Source organism: Camelus bactrianus, chromosome 10 (genome assembly GCF_048773025.1).
Source record: "Camelus bactrianus isolate YW-2024 breed Bactrian camel chromosome 10, ASM4877302v1, whole genome shotgun sequence".
Classification (NCBI taxonomy): Eukaryota; Metazoa; Chordata; class Mammalia; order Artiodactyla; family Camelidae; genus Camelus; species Camelus bactrianus.
The window spans coordinates 49,119,104-49,127,823 of NC_133548.1; the positions used below are offsets into that span (position 1 = coordinate 49,119,104).

At 41.5% G+C, this 8,720-nt stretch overlaps 1 protein-coding gene across 8 annotated transcripts in view; it reads right to left on the reverse strand.

The window, feature by feature from the left end:
* XRRA1 (X-ray radiation resistance associated 1) overlaps window positions 1-8,635 on the reverse strand; it is an 86,185-nt gene extending 77,550 nt beyond the window's left edge. For 5 of the 8 annotated variants that reach the window (XM_074372624.1, XM_074372626.1, XM_074372625.1 and 2 more), the window contains exons 1-3: window positions 8,455-8,635; window positions 5,914-5,978; window positions 3,182-3,279 (exon numbers count right to left, since the gene is read on the reverse strand). In XM_074372624.1, coding sequence (XP_074228725.1) covers window positions 3,182-3,275 — 94 coding nt within the window. In that variant the 5' untranslated portion in view covers window positions 3,276-3,279; window positions 5,914-5,978; window positions 8,455-8,635. The remainder of the gene's footprint in view (window positions 1-3,181; window positions 3,280-5,913; window positions 5,979-8,454) is intronic. The other 3 variants (XM_074372636.1, XM_074372630.1, XM_074372622.1) reach the window with 2 other exon arrangements.
* Window positions 8,636-8,720: the final 85 nt, after the last annotated feature.

Below are 8,720 nucleotides of genomic sequence, written 5' to 3' on the forward strand. Positions count from 1 at the left end.
ACAGTATGGAGGTTTCTCAAAAAACTAAAAATAGAACTACCATATAACACAGCAATCCCACTCCTGGGTATATATCTAAAAAAACAAAAACACTAATTCAAAAAGATACATGCACCCCAATGTTCACAGCAGCATTATTTACATTTGCCAAGATATGGAAGCAACCTAAGTGTCCATCAACAGATGAATGGATAAGGAAGATGTGGTATATATAAATATATATATATATATATATATATATATATATATATTTATTCAATGGAATGCTACGCAGCCATAAAAAAGAAAGAAAATTTGCCATTTGCAGCAACATGGATGGATTTGGAGAGCATTATGTTAAGTGAAATAAGCCAGACAAAGACAAATACTGCATGTCATCACTTACATGTGGAATCTGAAAAATACAACAAACTAGTGAATATAACAAAAAAGAAGCAGACTCACTGATACAGAGAATAAATTAGAGGGAGTAGAAGGGCAATATGGGGGCAGGAGTGGGAGGCACAAACTACTGGGTATAAGACAGACTCAAAGATGTACTGCACAACACAGGGAATATAGCCAATATTTTGTAATCACTGTAAATGGAAAGTAATCTTTTAAAATTGTATAAATTTTTTTAAAAATTAAAAATAACACAATGGTTGAAACTAAGAAATTAACATTGGTACAACATCAGTAATTAATCTATAGCCCTTCTTTGAATTTTGACAGTTTTCTCACTAATGTCCTGTTTCTGTTCCAGGATGTAATGCAAGACCTCACATTTCATTTAGTCGTCACATCTCAGTCTCCCGTAATTTACAATCTTTCTTTTTTCTTGTGTGACCCTGACATTTTTGAAGAGTACTAGTCAATTATTTTGTAAAATGTACCTCAATTTGAATTTGTTTGTTTTCCCATAATTAGATTAAGAACTTACGGTTTTGCAAGAAGTGATGCTCTGCCCTTCTCAGCACAACGTATCAGAGGATACATGATGGCAATATGTCTTATTAGTGGTGATGTTTATTTTGCTCACTTGGCCAAGATGGTATCAGCTTAATTTCTGTGCTAAGAACTCTCTTTGTAATTAATAAAGATATCTCAAGACTATACAAATATCCTGTTTCTCATCATACTTTGACCTACTAGTCTTAGCATCTGTGATGGTTAATTTTACATGTCAGCTTGGGTAGGCTATGGTAAGTAGTCAATCAAATGCTAATCTAAATGGCTGTAGATGTGGCTAACATTCACAACCAACTGACTTTAGGTAATTTAGGTTATTTTTTATCTCTTATTTGTTTTTTAACGGAGGTACTGGGGATTGAACCCAGGACCTTGTGTATGCTCTACCACTGAGCTATACATTCCACCCCACAACCAATTGACTTAAAGGAGACTATTCTTGATAATGTGCATGGGCCTCACCTAATCAGTTGAAAGACCTTAAAAGCAAAAATAGGCTCCCCAAAGGAAGAAGAAATTTTGCCTAAGACTGCAGCATCAGCTTTTCCTTGAGTTTTCAGCTTGTCTGTCCTTCAGATTTCAGACTTGCCAGCCTCCACCATTTTATGAGCCAATTCCCTAAAAAATGTTACATATGTGTGTGTATATTTGTCCACGTGTATATACACACACATATGGAAACACAACTAGTAGGCTATAGATATATACACACACACATATCCTGTTGGTTCTATTTCTCTGGAGAACCCTGACAGGTACAGCAGAAGTTTCTTACCTGTAAAAATTACATTATGATGCTTTAATAGTGATTTTCTATTTCCTACATTCCTTCTACATTTATTAACTGGAATTTCACTATAAGGAAGAGCTGTTTCTATTCACCCACTTATTTATGTATTTAAATGTTTATTTATATTAGTATAGGGTCATCAATATTTATTCTATGGATTACAAACCAATTCTTCCTTTATTTATGTTGCTGCCCATACTGCCCCAGCTTTGGCCATGGGGCCAAAGGATGGCTCCTATGTCCTTTCAAATTGCCCCATCATTTTTCTGAGCACTTCTTTATTTTCTGGCACCACACAATGTTCCAGGTTCAATATATATTTTTCCTGCGTAAGCCCTGGATATAACTTTTTGCCTGAGGAGCCCTGGCTTTTACTGGAGAAAGGTATTTAGAAATCATCATCTAGGTGCCAGGTGTGCTCTTTGCGACTGAGCTGTCATTGCTCTCAGTGGACTAGGAAATATATGTACATATACTTACATGTATGGATACACATGGCTACATTTATTTCTCTGTCAATCTGTGTGTGTGTGTGAGGGGTATGACAGTGAAATTATAAGTTCATACTGAGAACTCCATGGGAGGGTTTCAAACAGGTAGGTGGCCTGTTTAAAACATAAAAGGTCTTTATATGAAAAAGAAATCACTCAAGAAAAGTGGGGAGGACAGACTGGAGGAGAAGGTTTTTCTAATATTCCACGTACAGAGTGACCAGCAATTCACTTCATGTAGAGTAACCTAGGGGCACTTCTCCCTTGATCTACCCTTTCAGTAACAAACACAATCCAGTGAACTCGCACTTCTCAGCAGTATTCCATTTGCAGGACTCTGCTCAGTGTTAGAAGGAGTCCCTGCCCCAGAGGAGTTTTTAACTAGATAAATGTCTGAAAAACTACTTAGCAGAGTCAAGTTTAAGCCATTTTATTTAGGATCTGGGCAGAATATGATTATGTATCCAATGAAACACAGAGAGGAAGATGGCTTATGAGAGAGGATGGGCACCGAGAGCTGGTGTAGCTAGACATGGCTTATTGGAAGAAGTGGGAGAAGAGCTGGGCCTTGTGGGATGGGAAGAGTTTGGATAAATGGAGTGAGGACTGGAACATTCTGAGTGAATTAAAAAAGCTAAGTGAAAAGAGAGCACTATGGAAAAGGGCATAAATCAATGAATGCGGTTGTAACAAAGGATAGTGGGGATTAGAGCAGCAGGTAATGGAACCAGCAATGAGAAGTCACTGAATACATGGGAACACCATGGTTAGATGTGCACTTTAGAAGGCTCCCTCAGGCCGCTGGTGGGGAGATGGATTGGAAGGGAAGGGACTGGGTGGGGCAGGGAACAGTAGTGAAGGGGACGAAGAGGAAGAAATGGGTGTCAGAGACATTCTGAAGCAGAAATTGGGTGTGAGGCAAAGGTACCAATTTGAGAAGTCACCTGACCTTCCACTGGTATCCGAAGCAGATTTTTGGCTGGAAAGCAGTTGCTTAGGTAAGGCTTCCCATCATCCAGTTTGTAGACTCCTGAAGAAGCCATGGCCCTGAGAGCCAAGCAAGGAAAGCAAGGAATTAAGAAGTAAGAAGGTGCAGTGCTGCTCCCTCACCCCAACACAGCCTGTGAGCCCACCAAGACCACCCCCAATACACACCCTATCTCTGAGATCCTGGAAGTCCACCACCCTGCTTCAGAAATGTGCTGGCCTTTTAAATAAAGAGAGAGACAAGACCCTGGGTTTTGGGGTTCAAATCAATCCTAACTCAGTGAAACACTAAAAAGAACATCACCTTTGGGATCAGACAGACCTGATTTGAATTTTGGCTCTGTCTGGTTCTATGACTGGGAAAATTACTCTACCCCTCTGAGCTTCAGTTTCTCACGTGTAAAATGGGGGTAATAACATCTACCTTAATAGACAAATGAGAGGATCAAGCTAGAAAGCTGGTGCTTACTACATATTAAGTGCTTACTAGAAATGTTCTTTATTTTGCATTCAGGAGAGAGAGGGTTTATATTTAAATTAATTAATAATTAATAAATATATTTAAATAAATGCAAATAATGAGGTATGAACTAGGTAAGTAGGATTTGAGAGATGAACTGAGTTTGCTGATAGAGAGAAGGATAAGCATTCCAAACAGAAAGGGCCACAGGCCTGAGGGCATGGTGGTGGGCATGTCTGGCGCAGTAAAGAAACAATTTGACCCAGGAAGGGGAAGGATGTATATTTGGGAGTCTTGGACAATAAGACTGGATAGGAAGAATGGTACCCGCAACTGAAGGCCTTCAGTATCAGGCTAAGAACTCAGGCTTCACTTTGAAGGTAACTGAGAGCCATGATCCAAGCTAAGCTTTAGAAAGAGAGGTCTGAGAAAAATAAAGCCAGGTGAAATGGGATTTACTGAGTCATGACAATTCCAGCTCAGAAGTACAGTTCCAATGTATATTTCTCTATCTCTCACTGATTTCATTATATCTTTCACCATCTTCCACCTAGAACACTGCAACAGTCTCCTGACCAGATTTCCACTGAGCAAGTTTAAGCCTGGTCTTGAAGGCCCCTGGGGCCCTATGTCCTAACCTTACCAGCTCCAGTCACCCCAGCCCAAGAGGCTCATAGAATCATTTCCTATTCCCCCAAACACATTCAGTCCTCCGTGTCTTTGTTCTTAGTTTGGCCTAAAATAGCCCTTTCCATATTGCTCATCTGACTGGTCTCATGTTTAAGAGTCAGCTCAAATGCTACTTTCTAGGAAAAAAATCTCTAATCAAAGATCTAAATTTTTTAAAACTTAAGCTCTTAAGAGATTAAAGATTTTTCTTTAAAGGGATCCAGCCAGTCCCAAATCTGCTTTGAGACAGCATCAGACAACTTGGGGTAGCAGGGGTTTGGGAATCTGGAAGCCCCTGGCCAGGTAAAGGGAGGCCCTGGCAAGAATGTGGGATCCTGAGCTGGACGGTCTGGGAAGAGATTCAGTAAAAGGAAGGAGCAGAGTGGAGAGCTGGGTTCAAGTGTCCAAAGAAAATGTTTCCTGGAAGTGACAAATATGAAAAGTAGAGGGGTGCAGTAGGAGAGGCAACAATTTTGGAGACAGGAGACTTAAATTTGAGACTAGTTTCTACCACTAAGCTGAGTGACATTGGGCAAATCACTTTACCTCTTTGTGCCTCAGATTTCTCACATGTAAAATGAGGATAAAAACCTGTGCCTCAGAATTGCTGTAAGAATGAAATGAGGTAATAAAGCGGGGGGAAAAAGAGCTGCTTTCTAGACTCAGTCCAGATGACACCCCTTCTACAAAGGTTTCACTGAACCTTCCATAGGGAAGTAACTGCTGCTTTGGCTAAACCCTGCAGTGTTTCTTCTGTATCTCTTTCATTGCCGGACCCCTTTGTACCCTCATAAGATTACTAACAATAGTTAGCACCTCAATAGTCTCTGAACCTCCAAGTCTGAAACCATGTCCAATTCACTATCTCTCTTCCACCCTTGGAATGCTCATAAGAAATACCCAATAAACATGTAGGAGCCAAATGAAGGATACAATGGTACTCCCAGGCCCAAGGGTTTTTATACATATTTCTGATCTCATTAATTAGACTTGGAGCTCCTGTAGAGGAAGGACAGCATCGATGGTGTTCATCTCTTTATTCCCAGCACCTAACACTTGGCACATAATAGATTCCATAATTTTTTGTGGGATGAATGAGTGATTTTGATATTTCCTTTGGTTCAACACAGGGCACTGTGAATGTCCCAGTCCCTAACCACCATGAAAAGGGTTGGAGGCCATTCCTATGAGTTTCCACAATACCCCATCCTTCTCCTGGTATAGTACTTATTTTATTATAACTGTCCCCTTACCAACTTCCCACCTGCTATGGGGCCTAAGACACATATTCTTCTTTGTAATCCCAGAGCTCAGTATAGAGCCTAGAACTCACTAAAAAATGTGCTGGGAAGATGAATGGATGGAAGGATGGGGAATGATAATCATCCAGTCAATCTGTCTTTCAGGAAATCTCTCTTGTGACCAACCACACCTAACTGCTAGATAGGTGAGTTAATTAATTAATTAACAGCAGGGTGGGAAATGTTACAGATGATGTCTGTTGGAAAAAACTCCAGTAGCTTACAGAATATGGGCACCTTGGTTCTGATCTGCACAGTACTTACTTGATCTTTGACCACGGGAAAGACCTCTTTTCCTTTTTTTTTTGTTTCTTCACCTGTTTTTTCACCTGTAAAATAGATATTACATTCCTTCTTAGCCTACTATTTAGAGGTCTTGAACTTTCTCATTAATTATATCCTGCTGTGTCCCTTTGCTCCAAAATGTGTCTCACCTGGGACCTAGAAAAATAACTCAGGGTGAAAGATCCCAGAAATGGATAGATATAGAAGTAGAGACTGAGACAGAGACACAGATAGCAAGGTGGAACAGGAGAATAATTTTGACACTGAGGTGGAGCTAGAGTGCTTAAATAAGAAGTGCAAATCACAAATCAGGAAGAAAAGGATAGATTATATGACCATTTACATGAAATAAATTTATACGTGATAAAAGTATCAAAGACAAAGTCAAAAGATAAGACAAATCTGGGAAAAGATATTTGCTATAAATTTATAAAGGATGAATCAGGCTCATGGAGGGCATATAGACCTGGACATACCAAACCCTGGAAATTCCAGTTCCCTATGAAGAATACTAGGTGAAAAGGTGTGGATTTATGACAAATAGGCTAGGAAGGGCACATAACCCTCAGGTTATATTGTCTAGAAAGTAATTCTAAGAAAAGTATGAACTTTATCTACATGGTAGAAAAAAGAAAGTCTAAGTTCCAGGCTTAGAGGCTGCCTACCTAGATAGCTTCAGCTACCAATGGGCTCCATCTCAAATTTGAAGCAGCTAATCTCAATCTAACTGTTGTGCCTCCCAGTTCCAAAACACACAACACACACACAGTAATGCTTCTCATCTGCATGCATTTGCTTTTTCCATTCCTTTGGCATATCAAACTTCTGCCCCTCTTCTTTGCCCCGACTCATACAGAAAGCTTTCATGTATATCCCCCTTCTCCTAGTGACACCTTAGCCCACCTCTTAATGGAGGCACTCTGCCACACTGTACTATAATGGTCTGCTTACCTGTCTGTTCCTCACTCCTCACACCCCAATCTCAGGCTGTGAGGCTTTCTAAAGATGGGCCTGGGTTCTACCTCTGTCATTATCCCTGGCACCTGATACAGGGTCTGGCCCATTGAAGAGGCTCAATTGAGTATTTACTGAACTAAACAGAACGATGAACACAATGCTATGGAGTTCTTCATTTTGCATGCAAAGAAGGAAGAAGTTTCACAGAGCAGGTGACGTTAGAGCTGGGTCTTGAAACATAAGAAGTTATAAAAGACAAAAAAGCTACAAACAGAAAAGCTACAGGGGTATCTGACTGGATTGCTTCACAGAGTGAAGAAACCACATTTAATATTATTTAGTAATAATTATTATCACATGAGTGTTAGCTTCAAATATATATCCCAGAGACCAGAACAGTCACCACTACATAGTAAGTACTCAATAGGTATTTGTTCAATCATTTGGACACTTATGAGGAATTCATGGAGATTAAAAAAATGATGCAATGTGGGAGACCATAGTAATACAGTCCTGTTACGTGATAACTGTAGGTCATTAGAGAAGTTCCATGAAAGCAGGGAACAGGTCTCTCTTGATCATGAGTATCCCTCAGTATAGTTTCAAGCAATGTTGGTGCTCAATAAATATTTGTGTAAAAAAAGGAATTAATAAAAATCTATGATACTATTACATCCTAAAACTGTAAACGTTAAGTGGCAAAGATGAGGTAGGGGCACCTAGGACCCTTTACATGAGTGCTTGCACCTGGATAAAAGTTTCCCTGATCAACGAAATACGAAGAAACTACAGGAGACTAAAATTAACTGCATGCACCACAGCTGGGGCAGATTATGACCAGGATACAAAAAGGCCAAAAGTCAACTGCCACTTCTGGGGTACCAGGAGCAAAAGCGGGGTACTGTGCACGATCCCTGCGCACAGCACCACCAAAGGGGGTGGGCAGACCACATAAACTACCCACTTGGACCAGACCCACCCATCAGCCCCTATTCTCTCCCCATTTCAGGGACCACCTCGCGCCCCTCCTCCCCCCGCACCTGTTTCTTGTTCTCATCCCTTTCTGCTGCAGCAAGAGTCCCAATAAAGCCTTGCCTGAATTCCTCCTCTGGCCTCTTATCAATTTCTATTGATTAAAGAGTCCAAGGATCCCACCTGTAACAAAGGGAGCATAATACGGGTTTGATGCCCCAAAAAACCAAAAACAAACAAACAAACAAAAAAAAAAACCAGAACAAAACAAAACCCTGGCCTCTAAACCAGGTTCTGATACATGCTATCTGGCCTTGGTTAAGTTCCTTAGTCTCCTCATTTGACTGCGCTGTTAGGGGACTAAACAAGAAGATGAATGTACACGTACATGGAACATTATCTGGCCGACCGCAGACGCTCAGTGAACGTGAGCTCTCTGTAACACGAAAACACTAAAAGCTAGAGAGAACTAGTAAGTGCTGTAATAGGACTAGAAAAGAGTGAAGGTCGAGTTCCTGCCGCCCCTTGGGAAACCCGACACATGGAGGCACGGAGACTCTAACCCCTCAGGTAAACTGTTTCCAGCCGTACCTGCCTCCGGCGTCGTTTCCGCCTCCGACGCGTCTGCGGGGGCGACGTCCCGGTCAGGCGGGATGCACGCCTGCGAGCCTCCCGGGGATCTCGGAGCCGCTCCACGGTGACGCCTGCCACTACCTTCTCCACCCCTTAGTAACCGCGATGCGGCGGCTGGCCGAATAGGCGGCAGCCGGTGGCTGGAGCTTATAATTACTACGGGTCCCGGCAAGCCCCGCGGCCACTTCCGCTGGCCCCCTCACGTCAGCCAGCCCCAAACTACG